The sequence below is a fragment of the Monodelphis domestica genome, chromosome 6 (assembly GCF_027887165.1).
Source record: "Monodelphis domestica isolate mMonDom1 chromosome 6, mMonDom1.pri, whole genome shotgun sequence".
NCBI lineage: Eukaryota > Metazoa > Chordata > Mammalia > Didelphimorphia > Didelphidae > Monodelphis > Monodelphis domestica.
Window position 1 is genome coordinate 287,539,777 of NC_077232.1, and position 20,858 is coordinate 287,560,634.

Sequence of the window (20,858 nt, forward strand, 5' to 3'; positions counted from 1 at the left end):
CAGTTAAGTGACTTGTCCAAGGTCACACAGCTAGGAAGTATCTAAGGTTCCAGAACCTCTTCTTTCTAGACCTGTATCTCAATCCACTGAGCCACCCAGCTGCCCCCTTGTTGATGAATCTTGCCGTTTATGCCTTCACAACATCTCTCTCATCTATCCTCTTCTCTCTACTTAAATAGCTACAATCTTAGTTCAAGTCCTCAAATCTCTCATCAAAATTATTGCTACAGGCTTCTCATTAGTTTCCCAGCATTAAGCCTCTTATAGCCCTAGTCCATTGTTTCCAAAATTATTTTCCTTTAACACACATCTGATCATTTAATTTTCCTGCTCAGTTAACTCCAGTGGCTGACTCCCTATTTGCATTTAAGATAAAACAGGCTCCTCTTTTTCACTTTTTTAAAAACAATTTTGCCCCTAGTATTAAGGATTGTTTTCTTATTTCTACCTCTCCCCTTGGGGAAAAAAAAAGCCCCTTAACAAATGAACATAGCAAAGTAAAACAAATTCACATGTTGACCATATCCAAAAGTACGTTTCTTACTCACATATTAATCATTTGTCTGTCTGAAAAGGTATCATGCAAAATCATCAGTCCTCTGACATGATGACTAATCATTATATTCAGAAGAATTTCAAATTGTCATATTTCTTCTTGAAAAAAATTTTAAAAATTTCATTTTGCATAATGTTGATGTTATACTATAAATTTTCTTGCTGATTCTATTCACTTCACTATGCATCAGTTCACACAATTCTTCCCAGGTTTCTATAAAACTATCCCTTTGATAATTTCTTATAGCAAAATAATATTCCATTGCATTTCTACATCATATTTTAACTACTCTTGATAAATGGAAATATATATATATACATGTATATGGATTACATAGATGCTATTTTTTTATTTTTTGAGTCCTTTTCTTCTTTCATTGATTGCTTTTGGGTATCAAATTAGTGGTACTCCTGTTGGGTCAGAGGATATGGATAATTTATCAACTATCTGTATAGTTCAGAAGTATTTTCCAGAATGGTTAGACCAATTCATAGCTTCACTAATAGTGAAATAATGTGTTTATCCTCCTACATCTCCAGAATTTTTATCATTTTCTTTTTTGTGGTGGTCAACTTTGCCAATTTGACGAGTGTCAGACAGAACCTCAGTGTTGGTTTAGTTTGCATTTCTCTAATAACAATAATAATAGCAGCCAGAATTTATATAGCATCTACTCTGTTCCAACACTGTGCTCAATGCCTTTTATTTTTACAAATATTCTTTCAGTTTCATAATAAACATGGAGGGAAGGTGCTATTATTATCCCCATTTTTTAGATGAGGAATTTAGGCAAACAGAGGCTAAGAGACCTCCCTCAAATCACACAGCTAGTAAGTAGACATTAGGTTGCACTTAGGTCTTCCCAACTCTAGATCCAGTAATCTATCCTCTCCACCACCTAGCTGCCTAAGTTGTTAGTGACATGCAGCATTTAAAAAATTAAAAAAAAAGATTTCTTATTCGAAAAACTACCTGAACATATCCTTTGATCATTGATCAGCTAGAGAATGGTTCTTAATTTTATAAATTTGATTCATGTCCTTACAGTCTTGAAAATGAAGCCTTTAACAAAATTTTGCTGTAAGGGTTTTCCCCCAGTTAACTCTTTCTCTTCTAATTTCAGCTAATTTTACTATTGGTTTTGTTTGTGCAAAAAATTAATGTATTCAAAATCATTGCAGCATTGCCTTTTTTTTTTAAAACTCTTACTTTCTGTCTTTGACAGAAAAGTGGTAAGGGCTAGGCAAAGACCCTGAGTTCACCCCAGGTCCTCCCAACTCCAGGCTTGGTGCTTTAATCATCGTGCCACCCAGCTACCCTTGTAGTATTGTACTATAAACAAAATTCTATTTTATAAATAAAAATGTTATTCCTTTGATTTCTCTCATCTTATAAGAAGATGAAATGGCTTCATGATTGAATTGGGGGAAGAACCCTACAAATCCAGACAAGAGTGGGGTGATGGGATGGCAGGACACTGCATGGCTTCTTGATCCTGTTTGGAGAGTCTTTCTTGGGGGACAGGGAACACAGCCATGATCAGCTATGGCTGAAGGAGGCTGCCTTAGAGGGAAGAAGCATCCACCATTCCCTGGATGTTGTGGACTGTGATGCAGAAGGTGGACTGTCAGTATAAGAAGACTGAGAGCCAACAAATGGTCAGGGCATTTAGAACTAGAGACAGAGCCCTGGCCTTTCAGGATCCTTGCAATGAAAGTGAGGGAGGCAGAAAACTGAGCTGGTGGCTGAGTGAGTAAGAAGGTGGAGGGGGCTGAGGAGTCCCAGTTAAGTATCTCCTCTTTGCTCTCTAACCCAGAAATTCAGGTTCCTTACTCAAATAGTTGCCCTGAGGCAGGACACAAGTTTGGGGCAGAAATGGGGGAACTCTCACTGGAAGACACAAAAACTTCAGGTTTATCTTATCTCTGCTCCCAGGAGGTGGGTGACACCCTGTCCTGAGGGATCATTTTCACTTGCTTCACCAGATGCTTGGAATTCTCTCTCCTCTTTTTTGCCTGCTGAGTCCCCCTGGCTTTCTTCAAGTCTCAGGGAAAGTCCTATTAGATTTTCCTATTCCTCTTAATGCTAGTGTTTCCCCCTTGAAATTGTCTCCAATTTATCCTGTATGTATCTATTTTTACCCACAGTTGTTGGCATGCTTTTTTTTTCCCATTAGACTGAATGACTTGAGAGTGAAGACTATTTTTTATCTGCAATCTTTAGCACAGTGCTTGGCACACAGTGAATTTATTTACTGACTTGGCTTATCTGGAAGTTCAGTCTTATTCCATTCAGTTTGGTCAAAGAATATACATAGTTTAATAACTCATTGGGTCTAATTGCAGATTGCTCTCCAAAATGTTTAGATCAGTTCTGCCAATAATGTATTATTTTATCATTTTTTCCATATTCCCTCCAATATTTGTCATTTCCCCTTCAATCGTTTTAGCTAATTTGACTTTAGGTATAGGATGGTATATCAAAGTTGTTTAATTTGCATTTCTTTAATCAATAATGAGCATTTTTATTTGACTGTATATAATTTTGACTTCTTCCTCCTAAAACTGCTTATTCCTATCCTATCATCAATTGAGGAATGGCTTATATTCTCATGAATTTTACAAAATTCTCAATAAATTTGAGCTATGGGGCCTTTGTCCAAGAAACTGTCAATAATTCTCACCCCCTCCAGTTTACTGCTTTCCTTCTAATCTTGGTATATCAATTTTATTTGCACAAAACCTTTTCAATTTAATGTGATCAGAAATTTAATGTAAGCTCATTTTATTAATCTCTTATTCTCATCTGGAGTATCTGGCAAATTCATCATCATGGTAATAACTGAGAAGTTATTTTTTATGGTTTTTATTTCTAATTTCACTTGAGACTCTCGGTTTATCTGCTTTTGTAGACAGCATGAATATTTAGCTTCAGCCTTTGCATGTCAGATGTGTCTTCGTATGGCACGTAGGACTTGGTGTGAACCTGTCGAACTGGGGATTTATCTTTCCAGTTCCTTTCACATCTCAGGGGAAGATGGAAGTAGGAACAGGACCAAGATTGAGGGAGTAAAAAACTGTTGCTATGCCTATTCTTTCTTTAATTTGTCTTCACCCTCCTCTTCTAGAGCAACAAGTTCAAGTAACTAGAAATGTTCAAGCCTGACCTGCCAGAGCATAAAGGAAGTAGCAAAAGTTTAAGCTTTCTGTCTCTAAGACCTGGCCAGGAAAAGAAAAAACATAAAAAGAGTTGTTGCAAAGAGGAGCTCCACAGATCCTTCCTAGATCATAGAAAACACACAAATGAATACACACACACACACACACACACACACACACACAGATTTTCCCTTACTCCAAGAGTGCTTCACATCAAGCCATTTTGTCAATTGACTGATCCTGAATCTCAGATAAAATACACACAAACTATCTGAGTCCAGAGGAAGAATATCGTCATTTCTCAACTGAATTCCAAACTGCCAGCCCAATTTTTTCTTCCTTTAATGGTCTCTTTGGCTGTTACAGCTTTGGTGATCATTGTAGTCTCTTAGAAACAGATGAATGAATGAAAGAAAACACTTTTACTAAAGAGCTTCCTTTATTCAAAGTACAGGGCTAAGTTTGTGTTGTCCTTCCTTGATTTTCAAAGAGGGCCCATGACATCACACTGGGATTCTTGACTTGTATGTGAATTGGCAGAGTTGCAGGAAGCTGTCAGTCTTATTCTCTCTTCCAGAGTCATGCAAGCCCAGGGACAAGGCAAGAGTCAGGACCGGGAATGGCCCAGGATGCAGAGGATGACCTTGACGGCTTTGATGTCTGCCCAAGCTCTAAGCACTCCCCCGGAGCCTGCTTCAGAGGCTGCTTCACAGTGGCTTTTGTTGGTCATTGGAACAAAAATTGTTCTCCTCTGCCCATTCCAGGAAAGAAGACTTCACCTACCTTCCTAACTCACCAATGAGTTTCAGGCCAGTTGGCTACTCTCAACCTGGTTTAGACCATCTCCCAAGATGATTTTCCTAGGGTGTGTGTATGACAGCTTTGGGTAGATACCCAAGATGGATGAGCAACCCAGAAAAGGGCTCAGCAAGCCCTCACACCAGAGGTACTCTAGGAAACCACCTCTGAACTGTGTGGTGTCAAGGACAGGGCACCAGGTCTACTGACTGTCTATTTGACTTTGGGAAGATCCCACTCCTCAAGTGCTAGGATACAAGGAGCGGCACGGTTATTTAAGTCTTTCACAGCTACAGAGGTGAGATGCTGAATACATATATATAACAATGTTTGATAGTCAATATGCATTGATTGTGCCAGGCACAATGCTAAGTACTGGGAATGTAAAAAGAGGCAGAAAGGGAGTTCCTGCCCTCAAGGAACTTGAAATCTATTGAGAGAGACAACTAGCAGATAAATATATACAAATGAGCTATAAACAAGATCAATGGGAAATAAAGAAATATATTAGCAGAGAAGTCACTACAACTAATTAGGTTCAGGAAAGGCTTTCTATAGAAGGATGGTGTCAAACTCAAGGAGAAATAGCTTCCTGAGGGCCACATATTGACTTAGAAAACCTCAAATTAACATTACTTATCTTGAATTTTTATTTCATTCAACATTTCCTAATTCTATTTTCATCTTTCTGGCATCAGGCTGAGAATTTAACACCTCTGCTGTAGAAGACTTAAAGGAAGCCAAGGAAGCCAGGGGGTGAACAAGAAGTGAGAATATTCCTGACATAAGAAGGTAGTCTGTGAAAGACAAAAATATTTGATTCATGGAACAGCCAGGAAGGCAGAGTCACTAGATTGAAGAGTAGAACTAAGGTGTAAGCCTGGAAAGATCGGCGAGGGCTAGATTATGAAGAGCTTTGAACAACAGGCAAAAGAATGTGTATTGGAACCTGGAGTTAAGAGGGAGCTCCTGGAATTTATTGAGTAGGGGGCATGATTCGGTCAGATCCATGCTTTAGAAAAAATTATTTTGGTGGCTCGATAAAGGATGGATTGGAGTGGAGAGAGATTTATGGCAGGGGACCAAATGGGAGGTGCTGAGAGCGGAGTGTGGTAACTGTGTCAGCGGAAGGATGATGAAGGGTTCTTCTTCATCACTTCCAAAGCTCCTAGGATTTCTCCAATGTGGCTATTCCTACATGGGTAAATTTTATAGCTTATTATAAAATTTATATTACAAAATTTAAAGCTTATTATAAAGCAGATAGTGTCCATGAACATTTGTGACTAAAGTAAATAGTCAGCTCGTAGCCAAATATCACAACTTCTCTGAACTGCTGGAACACATTGCTCTGTGCCTCAATTCTCTCATCACTCCAATCTATATTTCACACTTCTACAGAAGTAATTTTCCTTAATCAGCAATCTGATCAGGAGGCCTCCCTATGGAGGCAACACCCTATTGCTCTGTATAAAAAATAAGCTCCTCTTTTTAGTTCTTCATGTCCTACACCATCCAGTCCCAACCCATCTTTCCATCCTCCGGCACTCTGCAGTAGGTCTTCTCTCTTGTTTCTCACACATGACAGCCCTCCCTCACATGCCTGGAAAGCACTCCCTCCTCACCTCCAACAGAGTTCTTTTCTTCCTTAAAGACTTATTTGAAGTATCATCTTCTATATGAAACCTTCCCTGACCCTCTCTCCAACTTCTAGTGCCTTCCCTTTTAAAACTACCTTCTATTTAACTACTTCATATGTATTTGTATTTATTCACTTTACATTTATGTTACATTCCAGAGGTGTCAAGCACTCACAAAACTTCCAAGGTGGAACCAGATTAAAATATAACTGGGAAATATTTAACAAAATAAATAAAAATACAATATCAATAATGCTAATTTGTGACTTTCTAAGTCAATATGCTACCATATTGGGATCTATTTTTCCACATATGCCACCAAGGATCCAATTCTACTGAGACTGACTCCACTGCAATTTTTTTTGTACTTTTTTTCTCCTTCAATAGATTGGGTTTTTGCATTTTTTTTGTCCTCCTGGTGCAAGTGCTTCTTCAATCATGAATGGTGCTGCTCCGGGGACAACAACCCTGAAGGTTTCCCAGGATATTTGGGTGTTTCAGAGCTGACGAAGTTGCCTGTCTGAACATTTCTGTCTTGGAATTTCTACTTGCCTAAGGTCAGGAAAGAACAAATGCAAGGAGACAGAGTTGCCAAAGAGGCCAGGTGTGAGGGAAACAAGGCAGTCCCTCTCCCAACTCTTGGGACTAGCTTGAAAAGGCCACACAGCTTGAAAACGAAGATTGAATAATGTAGCTTTTGTTTTTATATCCTCTGAGTTATCAGTTCTTCCAGATCAGGAGTCAATTAGTGACCCTTCATTATCATACAGTGTAGACCCTGAACATGGACAGAAGTAAGTTCCTGTCAAGCTTCCACATGGTAGACATGGTACCAGGAAGGAATATTTCAAGGTGCGAATTACATTTGCAAATATTTATCTTGAATATTATAATACCAGATTATCAACTGTGCAGTTTTTTTAAATGTTTATTGTTCCCTTTGGGCAGACAATTAAAACCAACTACTGATGAATTTGACAAGTACTAATTAATAAACAGATAATTGGCTAAGTTGATCACCAAGGAATAAATGAATTCCTTTTATATTCAATTCTATGAAAATGAGAAGAAAAACAGCTTGAATGTAAGAGAGAAAAATAAAAGCCTTGGCAGTGATTGCTCTGATCCTATGAAAATTAAAATTCAGCTCTGCCTTTAAATTCTCAATACTAGGATTTTGCCTGGGATTGTGCCAATAGAAGTCAGGTTCTGAATAGGGGAAGGAGTACAATTATAGAAGAAATCTTCCATCAAGAGAGAATGCCAATCCCATGTTACCCAGAAGAATCAGACTTATTTCCGTGTTCATACTTTATACCAGGCATGAGACAGTACTAGTTATAATATGGGTATATACAAGCTAAATTTAGGATTCTGATATATAGAATAAGAACAAATGAATATACAGTATTAAAAATCTGCTTCCTTGGCCATCCTGGTTAAATTTTTGAGTTCTGGCCTGTTTGGAATAATCAGAACTAACTCCTCCTCCTCAGTGCAGACAAATAAGCTTTAAGAAAGTAGCTTCCAAGAAGAGACATATGACTGGATTGAAGAGGCAGTTTTCTATTTAATAACAGGATAGGGCTTTCTTTATTCAAAATGGACTCCATTCTTGAAAAGGGATGCTACGTTCAGTGACTTTTTAGTCCAATAATTTGAAATAAATAAGAAAATTCTTCAGGAGAGAAGCGAAGGAAGTGGGCAAGTGATGAGGAAAATGGAATGGATAGTGCCTAAAATGCACAGATCCTTTTGATGCCACTTCTTGATTACTTTCTCTCTTTCAGGGTGGGTAGGAAGCTAGAGACTCTTAGTCTCCTTTCCACTTTTTCTGATGGACAATGGAACATAAAGTTCCTCTTCTGGTAGATTAAAATCTCTCTCTTTCTTGCAAAATTTAATGTTTAGTTTTTTTGGAGTTCAGCCCATCAGAAAATCAGGTAACTCCTTAAAAAAGGATCTCCAAGTCTCAGAACTACTAGCTTTTAAAAGAATTGGTTGTTGTCTTGTTAACATTTCTGGTAGAGAAAAATCAAGTCATCTTACTAACACATGTTCAATTATCAGAGGTCCCAATTAATCAAGCTAAATTTGAGTATCTTGATTATGTGAAATAATTTATCTCACTTTCCTTGTTCTTCTGCTACCCCCCACCCCATATTATACTTCCTCTCCCCTTCCTTTCTTTTCATAAAATTGTTAAGATACCACAAAATCACTCCCAAGCTTTATTTAATCCTTCTATGACCTCGGATGATGATAGGGTTCAGTAGGACTCCTATTAGAATGTAAGCAAGTTATGTAAGTAAGCTATAAAGCATTTATTTAATCCCTTCTAATTGTTTATTGTTTTTTTTTTCTCTTAACTCTTGTGTTTGAACTTCAAACTTTCTCTGGTCTTTTCATCAGGAAAGCTTGGAAATCCTTTGTTTCATTAAAAATCCAACCACCCCAAATGCCCAGTTTTGCTGAATAAGTTATTTTTGTCTGTAAGCCTCAATCTTTCATCTTCTGGAATATCATATTCCAAGTTGTCTGTTCCAATATTCTGGTAGCTGAAAAATCTTGTATGACCTCAACTGGTCCTCCTGGTTCTTCAATTCTTTTTTTTTTAAACCCTTACCTTCTGTCTTGGAACCAACACAGAAGAGCAGTAAGGGCTAGGCAATGGGAGTCAAGTGACTTGCCCAGGGTCACACAGCTAGGAAGTGTCTGAGACCAGATTTGAACCTAGAACATCTCTTCTCTAGGCCTGACTTTCAATCTATTGAGTCACCCAGCTGCTCCCTTGAATTCTTTCTTTTTGGCTGCTTGCAATATCTTTTATTTTATTTATAAGCTCTAGATTTTAGCTATAATATTCATAGGAGTTTTCAGTTTGGAGTTCCTTTCCATAGATAAGTGGATTCTTTTGCCTTCTGGTTCCAAGTGATATGTGTATTTTTTTTTTCTTTGCTGTCTCTTGACTTCTATTTGATCTGTTCTAATTTTCAGGGAATTTGTTGCTTAGGCAAGGTTTGGTACCTTTTGTGTCAGGCTATTAATTCATTTTCCAAATCTTTGTTCTATAACTTTCATTTCTTTTCCAATTCTTTCTTCAAATCCTTTCATTTTCTTTTTAAATTAATTAATTTGTTTGTTTGTTACATTAAAATTCCCAACTATCTCCATCACTCCCTCCTCTCCCCATACCAGATAGGGGATCATTTGACAAAATGATATATGTAGATATAAAACTATGTCTTGTTTATTTCTCTTCATCAGCTTTTTCTCTGGAGGTGGACAGACACAAGTCATTCGTCAAACAATATTTCTGTGGTTGTATATAATGTTCTCTTGGTTCTACTCACTGCACTCTTTATAATTTTACGCTTGTCTCTTTGAGTTTTAAAAAATTAGCCTTTTTTCTTTTAAGATTTCTTGAAATAAGATGTTTATAATCGTCTTAAAATTATGGTGCTTGCTAGTGGGTTTGTACCCCAAAGAGATAATAAGGAAAAAGACATGTACAAGAATATTCATAGCTGCGCTCTTTGTGGTGGCCAAAAATTGGAAAATGAGGGGATGCCCTTCAGTTGGGGAATGGCTGAACAAACTGTAGTATATGTTGGTGATGGAATACTATTGTGCTAAAAGGAATAATAAAGTGGAGGAATTCCATGGAGACTGGAACGACCTCCAGGAAGTGATGCAGAGCAAAAGGAGCAGAACCAGGAAAACATTGTACACAGAGATTGATACACTGTGGTACAATAGAATGTAAAGGACTTCTCCATTAGTGGCAATGCAGTGATCCTGAACAACTTGGAGGGACATATAAGAAAGAACACTACCCACATCCAGAGGAAAAACTGTGTTAGTAGAAACACTGAAGAAAAACAACTGCTTGATCACATGGGTCAGTGGGGCTATGACTGGGAAAGTAGATTCTAAAAGATCATCCTGGTGCAAATATTAATAATATGGAAATGTCTGGATCAATGACACATATTAAACCCAGTGGAAGTACCATCAGATTAAGGAAGAGGGTGGAGGGAGGGGAGGGAAAGAACATGAGTCTTGTAACCATGGAAAAATATTCTAAATCATCTAATTAAATAAAATTTTTAAAAAATGAAGATGGGGGGAAATTATAGTGCTTGACTATTCTAATAATTCTTAAATTTTTTTTCTCATCAATCAGTTTTCCAGGTCAGTTATTTTGGCTCCGTGATACCTTCCATTTTCTTCTATTTTTTCCCCAACAGCTTGACTCTATTTCTTGTTGTCTCTTTACTTCTATTTGGTCTGTTCTAATTTTCAGGGAATTTGTTGCTTAGGCAAGGTTTGGTACCTTTTGTGTCAGGCTATTAATTCATTTTCCAAATCTTTCTTCTATAACTTTCATTTCTTTTCCAATTCTTTCTTCATTTCATTGACAAATATATTTTAAACTCTTAAAAAAAAACTTTTTGCCTTATCTCTTCCACAGTATTAAATTTATGTCCAAACTGTGTTTTTCCTGGGAAGCTTTACTCATAGATATTTTGAAGTCATTCTTTTCTGGGTTAGGACCTAGCTGTAAGTTCTATTTGGGGGGTTTTGTGGTATTTTTCTTTTTTTAAAGAGTAATCTGTTTTTTAGAATGCTGGAGGTAACTTGGGCTCGGGAACCTACAAGTTTTCAATGTTCCCAAATGGTTTGATTAAGGGGAAAATCTGGTCACTATCCTTCAGGTTTGAGCTCTGCAAATTCCTAACCTGAGTTTGAACCTGAGCAACAGTAGACTGATTCCCCACACAGAAGGTAAAGATTTTTAATAATGGAAAGAAAGTTGGAAAGAAGGGTGATTGTGCGAGAAACTCTGCTTTGGACATTCTGAGCTTGACATGCCAATAGCACACCCAGTTCTTCATGTCCACTATGCAATTGTTGATGTGGACATAGTGCTCTGGAGAGATAATAGGTCTCTGTATAGAGGTAAATCCTGAGTCATCTACAATGTGATCTGATGAGAGCTAGTGAGATCACTAAGTTAAAAAATGGGAAGCTCTGCTGGTTCAGGGTGACAAAAATGCATGTCCCCTTTGGTCTGGGATTGCTGCGATGGTTATTCCTCTGTCACCTTCTAAATAAGCTAGACCCTGGAATTGAGCAGTCACACAGCTGCTGTTTGCTTCTGAACGGGTTTCAAATGCCACCTTTGGGGGGAAGGTCCCTGGTTAGTGCTCTATAGATCTGTGACCTGTGACTGGTAGTGGGGGATGAAGTTTTGAGTTGGCATGTTCTCCTTCTTCTGCATGAAGGTCCCCAGCAGGGCTTTTTCTTTGTCCTGGTGCCCATCCTCTCCCTAAGTTAGAATGATCTAAGCCCCTGATCAGACCTCATTCCCACCATCTAAAGTCCTCTCCGTCTGGCTTCTTTTTCTTCTATTTCCCCGACAGGATTTCATCTGGTGTTTTGTCCAGACCTGTCTAGAGGAGTTTGGGTGGGTAGGAGACATTTGCTGTACTTTTTCTTGCTCTCTACCATTCTGACCCCATCCTTGTAACTTTCTAATCTTCTATCTATCCCTAGCTATTGTTTCCTTCTCTGCTGCCTTCAAACTCCCCATAGAATTTCTCAATCTTAAAATAAACAACAAACAAACCTGTCTCTTAACCCCTCTTCTGTCAAACTACTTGAGAAAGCTTTTTATACTTGTGGATTCAGACCCTCTCTTCTTATTCTCTTCTAAAATTTCTGCCTCCTGGCTTCTGACTTCATTATTCAATTAAAACTACTGTCTCCTGTTATAGTTAAAGTTAAGTGTGTGCAGAGAGCAGAGACAGACCGACAGCAGAGTGAGAAATCCTAGAATTCTACTGGGGAAGAGTCTGATATTGAGAGAGCTTATATTCTCTCTTTATCTGGAGAGGGACTGGTTACCTTCCTTTGCTGGCTGTGATATATCTGGACTTCTCCATCCTACCTGCTTCCCTGTACTTGATAGAACCATCTCTTGAGCTTCTTGAGTCATCCTGTTCAGCTGAGTCATCTGTCTGTGAGATTCTGGTTGAGATCCTGTTGGATCCAAACCATCTCCTTGGGTCCTGTCCTGCCTAGCTGCTTAACTAACTAACTAACTAACTTCCAACTTTCTCCCTTTTATTAAGAATCTTTACCTTCTATGTGGGGAATCAGTATTGATTCCAAGGCAGAAGAGTACTAAGAGCTAGGTAACTGAGTTAAGTGACTTGCCCAGGGTCACACAGCTAGGAAGTATCTGGGGCAAAATTTGAATTCTAGACCTCTTATTAGGTCTGGCTCTCCATCCACAGAGCCATTTAGCTGCCCCCTTCTTTCCAGCTTTCTTATTGTCAAAGGTACAACCTTTGTCAAGGTTCACAATTTATGGATCATTTCTCAATTCCTTATTCTCACTCATCCCCCATATACAATCATCTGTCAAATATTATAACCTTTTTTTTTTTAATCTACAACAACTCTTGTATAGCCCTCTTTTCTCCACTCACATTCTCCAGCCAAGTTTAGTCCCTCATGACTTTTTTTGGTAAGGCAAACAGGAATAAATGACTTGCCCAGGGTCACATAGATAGTCAGTGTTTGAGTCTTCCTGATTCCTCATTCCTTCTTGACTAGACTGCTTTCATAGCCTTCTAAGTGAATTCTCTGACTCAAGTCTCTTCATACTCCAAAATGTCCTCCACATCACTGCCAAAATGATTTTCCTAAAGTAGAAACTTGACTGTTTCAGCCTTTACTCAATAAAATCCAATGTTCCCTCCATGACCACACTAATGCCTCTGTATAGCATTTAAAGCCCTTAACAACGTGCTTCCTTCCTCCTTGTACCCTTCTGTCTATCCAAATTGTCCTACATGTTAGGCTCTGAGCATATACCATTTATCCCCTGCTTAGGGAGAATGCTCTCCTTGCTCTCTCCAGCCTTGGAGCCCACCTGGCTTCTTTGAAGGCAACTCAAACACCATCTCTTCTAAGAGGCCTTTCCTCGTCCCTCTCAGCTATTTCCTTCCCCCTCCTCTCTATCATCCCTCACCTTATCCTTTCTGATGAATAAACCACTAAAATCTCTGGCCAGACTCCCTAATTTAAATGAACAGTCTCCAAGACTAGCTTCTATTTTTCCAATTTATTTTGTATTCTAACTTAATTTGTATAAATTTATATAAAAATAAGATTGTTTTTACTTTCTTTGTAAAAACAGTGCTTTTTTCCGCTCCATCAGCTAACCATACAAATAATTGACATTTACCATATATACACGTTTTATAAACCTACCCTGTGCCCCCATGAAGTTATAATGTTAGCAAAATAAATTGGTTCCATTCTTAAAATTATTCCTGCTTATACTCTGAATAAACAGGGGAGAGGATATTTTGTTTTCAATCCTTATCTTACATCTTAGAATCAATACTAAGTATCAGTTCCAAGGCAGAAGAGTGGGTAAGGGCCAGGCAACTGGAGTTACATGACTTACCCAGAGTCCCTTAGCTAGAAAAGTGTCTAAGGTCACATTTGAACCCATCTCCAGGCCTGACTTTCAATCTACTGAGCCACTTCGGGCAGACTATCGTGATAGCTATTTGGGGAAGAGAGCCATTTTAAAAATTATTCCTACCCAAACTCTTAGTCTCAGTTAAGGATATTTTGTTTTAAACTTTTATTTTCTGACTTAGAATTGATGCTAAGTATCCATTCCAAGACAGAAGCGTGGTAAGAGCCAGGCAATGGGGGTTAAGTGACTTGCCCAGAAACTTAGCTTCACAACTCAGCTGCCCAAGAGAGGATATTTGGGAGGTCTTTTTTCCCCATTTCAAAATTTTAAAATTTAATAAATAATCAATTCCCCTTCCCAATCTATCTTTCCTTTTAGATTGCCCTCTCTGTCATTCTCATGTTCTCTTTTTAAAAAATAATTTATGTACTTATTTAGACTTTTCCCATAGTTACATGATTGATAATTTTTCCCACCCCTCTGCCCTCCCAGAGCTGACAAGCAGTTTCACTGGCTTATACATGTATCATTGTTCAAACTATATTATTCATATTTGCAATAGAGTATTATTTTAATGCCAAAACCCCAGTCATATCCCCATCACACTACTGAGCAATCATATGGTTTATTTTTTCCTGCATTTCTACTTGGGGGGAGTCATTTTAAAAACTTTTTAATATTTTTAATATTTAATTTTCCAAGATACATATAATAATAATTTTCAACATTTTTCTGAAATAATAAGATTCAAATTGTGCTTGAGAGAGGATTTTTAAAAAAATTTAATTTATTTTTAAGCATCTTCCCATGGTTACATGATTCATGTTCTTTTCTTTCTTCTCTCCTGGAGTTGAGGAGCAATCCCCCTGGATTATACATGTATGATCATTCAATATCTATTTCCCTATCATTCATTTTTGTAATAGAGTAATCTTTTAAAACTAAAACCCCAAGTCCTATAAACAAGTGATAAATCATGTTTTTCTTCTGCATTTTTATTCCCATAGTTCTTTCTCTCAACATGGATACCACTCTTTCTCATAAATCCTGAGGATAGGGTATTTTTAAGAATGTACTATTTGGAGACAGCTGGATAGCTCAGTGGACTGAGAGCCAGGCCTAGAGATGGGAGGTCCTAAGTTCAAATCTGACCTCTTAGACACTTACCAGCTGTATGACCCTGGGCAAACTTGACTCCCATTGCCTGGCCCTTACCACTCTTCTGCCTTGGAAGCAATATACAGTATGATTCCAAGATGGAAGGTAAGGGTTAAAAAAAAAGAATGTACTGTTTATTTGTTCTGCTTTTAAAAGATATATTATTTTATAAATTAAAATTATAGTTTTAAAATGTTTTCATTTGATATTAAATACTTATTATAGCTTAGCAGTTTTAAAATAGTACATTGGATTAATAAAAGGATAGTGGTTCAGACATCAGTAAAGAGAAAGTTGGTAGGGGTGATTAGATGGCTCAGTGGATTGAGAATCAGGCCTGGAGATGGGAGCTCCTGGCTCTAAATCTGGCCTTAGACACTTCCTAGCTGGATGACCCTGCACAAGTCACTTAACCTCCATTGCCTAGCCCTTGAGACAGAGGGTAAGGGTTTAAAAAAAAATCAATAGTTGGCAAGTATCTAGAAAGAGAAGTGGTGATTCCAAGAGCCAGTATGACTTCCTTAAGAGCAGATCATGCCAGATTAACCTCATTTCTTTCTTTGATAGGATTACTTAACTAGTAGCTCCAGGGAATGCTGTAGACACAGTTTAATCTAGACTTTAACAAGGCTTATGATAAAGGATCTCATACTATATTTATGGAAAATGTGGACTGTATAAGAATAGGTTTAGATGTATTAAGAAACAGTTGGATGTCTGAATTCAGAGTACTTGGTAAAGGTTCAATACCAACATGGCGGGAAGTCTCTAGTGGAGTATCCCAAAGATCTATGTTTGGCCCTGTGCTATTTAACATGTTTATTAATGTACTAAATAAAGACATCATAACACAAAGCAGGGAAGGATAGCAATAGCTATTCCTAGACAGCTGAATGACAGTTAGGATCCAAAAGGATTGAGTTGAATATTTAAAAAATGAAATTAATAAGGGATAAATGGCATGTGTTACAGCAGTTCAGTTGAGTAGTACAGTGGATAGGGCACTAAGCCTGGAGTTAGGAAGATTCATCTTCCTGAGTTCACATCTGCCCTCAGACACTTACCAGCTGTGTGACCTCAGGCAAGTCATTAGCCCTTTTTGCCTTAGTTTCCTCTTCTATGAAATGAGCTGGAAAAGGAAATGGCAAAACCACTCTAGTATACCTGCCAAGAAAATTCCAAATGGGGCCATGAAGAGTCCAGCATGACTGAGAATAACTGAGCAACAACACCTGGGTATAAAAACTCAGCTTCACAAGAACAAGATTGGAGAGGCATGGTTAACTGAACTAAAAAGTTGAGGGAGTTTATTGAACTGGGAGGGGAGGGGAGGGGAGGGAAGGGGAGGGGTGTCCTCTGGACATCCCATATATGGCTGATAAGCCTTCCACTTACTTGATGAATAATGCCCCTATTGCAAAACATTAACTTATAGAGAGTTACAATAAAAAGAGGAAGTAATTACTGCAGAGTTTAGATTTTTACCTTAAAAATATAATATCTAGAATTCTATTCATCTTACTATAATTCTGCTAATCACGCATCAATCATTGTCCCAGCTTAATCACTTCCTTTGGCAACATGCTGATTCATTGCAATATCTTGGGTCTTATTTAAAAAGAGTCAGAAGGTTTTTATTCTCTTCAGTGCTTTTTAACTGAGTCCTGATTGCCAATGGATGATACAACTGAATGATGAAACTGGCCTCCTGACAAGCTTAAATGACAAAGGTCCAACAGTACATCACATACAAAATGGAAACAAAAACTGAGCACAGGGAAGCAAGGGGAGAAATTTGCTGTAAATCCTTATGTTATCACTAATGTATCTTCCTACGATCTTATACATGGAAAAGGCAAAATGAGAAAATAAAGTCAAGTATTTTATTTCCCTATTTCCCTTTGATTTATATTTTTAAACTTTTTAGGGAATGGCTCCAAAGAAGATAATTTCTTTAAAACTTTGAATTTAAATATCATGGCTGTCAAATCAACAAGCATTTATGAAATGCCAACTCTTTGCCAGTCACTGTGCTAAGCCTCATAACACAGTTACTTCCAAGGAGCTCACATTCTAATGGGATATAAATAATTAGATACATACACAATAGATAGCATTAATCTTAGCAGGAAAGGAGCTAGCAGCTGAGAATGGCCTTCTACACGTACATTCCATCCAATATTCTCCAGCAGATCACTTCCTATATCATCCCAATTCTTTCACTAGTCAATAGTCTCTTGTTATCTACTGACTGCCTCCCTATTGCCTAAAAACATTTCCATGTCTTCTTTATGCTTAAATAATCCTTACTTGAGTCATCTATCTCTCCACCATTTTGTTTGTGGCTGAGAAAAAGACACCTACAAATGCTTGGTTGCCTCCAAGTTCTTTCTTCTCATTCTTTTCTTAACTGTAGCCTGGCTTCCTCCCTCATCATTCAACTGAGACTCTTCTCCAGTTATTAATAATCTCTTAATTGCTAAATCTAATGGTCTTTTCCTTAACCCTCATCAGTCTTGACCTTTCTACAGTCTTTGACAATATTGTTTACCTTTTCCTTGATACTCTTTTCTAGTGTATCTATGTAGAGATGTGTTTTCTTTGTTAATTAACTTTGTTTCATTATTATTATTGTTGTTGTTAGCAGAGATCTTTTCTTTTTGGAGCTATTTTCATTAATACTCTGGACTATTTCATCATTGTTTTTCAGTGCTTATATTATGGTTTATCTTGTACTCTCACAGTGTCTCTCATTTGTGTTTTTGTTGTTGTTTTTGTGCAGTGCTTTCATTTTGTCATTCCTCTTTTACTGTAGGACAACTTTGTCTGATTTTATCTATAAACTGCCTGTGCTCAAGAGGACTAAATACTTCTGATAAGAGTCAGTATCTTCAGAATCAAAATCGGATTCAAATATCTTTAAGGCTCTTTTCAGCTCTTTTAAGGCCCTATGAGGTTCTGAGAGAAACTTTGGAAATCTCTGATCGAGTACAATTCCTGGGTTGAAAATAGTTTGTGTACTTTTGAGTGGTGAACACCAGCTGTTTTGCTATGTCTCTTAATGACAGGATCTTCTGGGTTTCTGGATCATTCTTATCTTTTCCCTCTGCCCCATTCTTATCTTGGTCTTTTGTTTTCTTATCTTTGTCCTTATTCTCTGCATCTGCAAATATTTTTGTCTTTTTCCCTGTCTCTTCCTTGACCTGTCCTTTTCCCTATTTTTCTAAACATTCAGCACACATCTTTTCAACTAGTTGCTCCAAGGCATCATCCAGCACTAAGATATGAGCTGCCTTCTTAGGTGTAAAAAACTTGAGAACATTCCTGATATAGGCAAAGGTTTGAATAGCCACCATGGTAAATACTTAAAATCTTGTGATCACTTGTCACACAACTTTGTTATCAGTAAAAGGCATCCTTGTCATTATTGTGGTGGAGTTGGCTATAAGACCTATAGTTTCCATTACAACTCCTATCAAGGAATTATATATGATGCTATATATCCAATAACATGCTATAATTGTCAGCACTGATGTTCAAAATATTATTTGCAACATCATTTTCTTTTTTCATTCCTACTTATTCCTTATTGTTTATTATTATTATTATTACTTATTGTTTGATTTATGTCCAGTAGCCTGGGGTGGGTACAGGCTTTTCCTGGGGTGCCAAATTGTGATATAATTGGAGAAATCAAAAGATGTCACACCAGGAAGTAGTTGAATGAAAGAAGTTGAATCCTGAGGTCCCCCCACACTTCTTGTTCTTTCTCTCCAAGCAACCTAATGGAGGTTTTCTTCACAGATGGTAAGACAAATTCCTCCCTCTAATAACAAAATCCTTCAAACTAACTTCTTTGGTTAAACGATCTTTTATTCTTTTGGGGAGAAGGAATTAAGGATGAGGCTGGGATAGAGGGACAGGGTTTCCTTAATTCTAAGTTGTAATATTGGTTGAAGGCTTTGAAATAAGTCTCTTCAAAAGGACAAAAATATCTTCCCCTAAGGGAAGATAGTAGCAACACTGCTAGAAGTCTTTTCTGGACAAGAATATCTTTTTCAGCTCCAATTAGAGGTAGAAAAGGTAATGACCAGAGAGAAGATAAAGTGGTCTATCTTCAAATCACCTTCAAGAAACAGTGAAGTCCAACCAGCTGGGAGGTCTAACTGTCCCTTCTTCAAATTTCCATGGAATTCTCACCTTCTCCTCTCTCTCCTCCCCTGATGATCTGTGTTCCATGTGTCTTTGCTCTCTTTGCTTTGCTGGTCATTTCTTCTGTCTTTGCCCAAATTTCTTCAATCACAGTAAGTATTTTATCATATTACTCTCTCCCTCTCTCTCATGGTTCTCCTCCCAATCTGACTTCTTTTTCTTGGTCTCCTTAGCTTTATTTTCATCTAGTTCCTGACTATTTACTGTAATGTCCTTCAAGGCTCTGTCCTGTTCCCTCTTTTCTTCTCCCTTCATACTTGGTGATCTCATCAGCTCCCATGGATTTGATAGTCATCTCTGCAAATGGTTCTCATATCTATCCATCCCTAACTACTCTCCTGACCACTCCCATACTGAATGTCCCATAGACATCTTAGTTTCAGCCTGTCCAAAGCTCAATTTAATATTTCACCTTAACTTCCAGGTTTTCCAAACTTTCCTTTTACTCTCAGCATTCTCTACTCAGGCTCTAATTAACCCCAACCCTAAATTAGTTTCTCACCTCAACTCTGACCCTAACCCCAACCTAAACATCATCCTCCATTCCGCATCCTTTCTCACTTTCCATATCCAAATGTTGCCAAGTCTGTTCATTTTATCTTCTTATAGAAACTTTCCCCCTGGTTCAGGCTCTTATCACCTTATGTCTAGACTACTACAATATCCTTCTGGTTGGTTTCCCAGATTCAAGTATCTTCTCACTCCAGTCTACCCTTCACTCAGCTATCGAAAAGATCTTCCACCTGGCAGTGACTCTTCATTATCTCCAGGATCAAAAATACAGGCTTCTTCTTAGCTTTTAAAGCCCTTCACAACCTGGCCCATTTTTGCCTTTTCAGTTTCCTCCCATCATAATACCCTCCATGTATTTTGTGACCTAATGACTGGTCTTTTTGCCGGTCCTCACATTATTTCCTGAATGTATTTTTGTTGGCTGTTCCCCATTCCTGGCCTGCTCTTCCTTCTCATTTCTAACTCCTGGCTTCCTTTAAGTTCCAGCCAAAATTCCATCTTTTGCAGTATTCCTTTCATGATTGCCCTTAAAGCCAGTTTCTTACTCCTGAGATTACCTCCAATTTATCTTGTTTGTACATAGTTGTTTGCATGTTGTCTCCCTCATTAGACTGTGAAGTCCTTGAGAGCAGAGATTGTGTTTGCTTTGCTTTGTATCCCTAGAGGATGTCTGGCTCTTAATAAATGTGTATTGGCTTGATCTATCTGAAAGCCCAGTGTTAGATCATTCAAGTTACCCCATATACCGATCAAAGTCTTTTAATACTGTAGGCACTTAAATTCTTGTTGACTTGTTATTTGCTTGATTCTACAACTTATAGCAGTACAGAATTGCCTGTGACAAAGGAGACTGAGCGATTTGCCCAACCACACAACTAGTCAGTATTTGTCACAGTCAGGAAATAAATCTAGGTCTTCTTGATTCTGAGGCCAGTTCACTATATCATGATAATAGTAGAACAGAATAGAATAGAAAGAGTTGAATAGGGAAGAGCAGAGTTATTAGGGATTTTTCAAATAAAAATTGCTGCCCCACTTGCCATTTCTATATGTGTATCTTCTACCCTTTTTGATTGTTCATCATAAAATTTTCATTATAAAATTTGTCAGAAAAGAACAGAGACTGATGATTATGACTTAATGGAGCCCAAGTTTATAGAATACATCATAAAACAGACAAGTAAAAACATTAAAAGAACCTTTAAGCTCCTTTACCCCTCAAACAAATAAAAAGATACCTTAAATAAAAAGGTGACATGGGTCTTTCTTCTTCTTGAGAACTAGAAGGAAAATACATCTGACATTAGTATATAGTTCAGTTA

At 37.7% G+C, this 20,858-nt stretch overlaps 1 protein-coding gene across 5 annotated transcripts in view; it reads right to left on the bottom strand.

Annotated features, from left to right (window-relative positions):
- Positions 1-20,858, bottom strand: part of FAM13A (family with sequence similarity 13 member A) — a 109,519-nt gene that overhangs the window by 73,506 nt on the left and 15,155 nt on the right. For 3 of the 5 annotated variants that reach the window (XR_008913034.1, XM_007495695.3, XM_007495696.3), the window contains exon 2: positions 20,775-20,816. The exons of the other annotated variants lie outside the window; for them this stretch is intronic. Coding sequence is in view for 2 of the 3 variants with exons in the window: in XM_007495695.3 (XP_007495757.1) it covers positions 20,775-20,816 (42 nt within the window). In the remaining variant the exon portion in view is untranslated. The remainder of the gene's footprint in view (positions 1-20,774; positions 20,817-20,858) is intronic. 5 annotated transcript variants of the gene reach the window in all.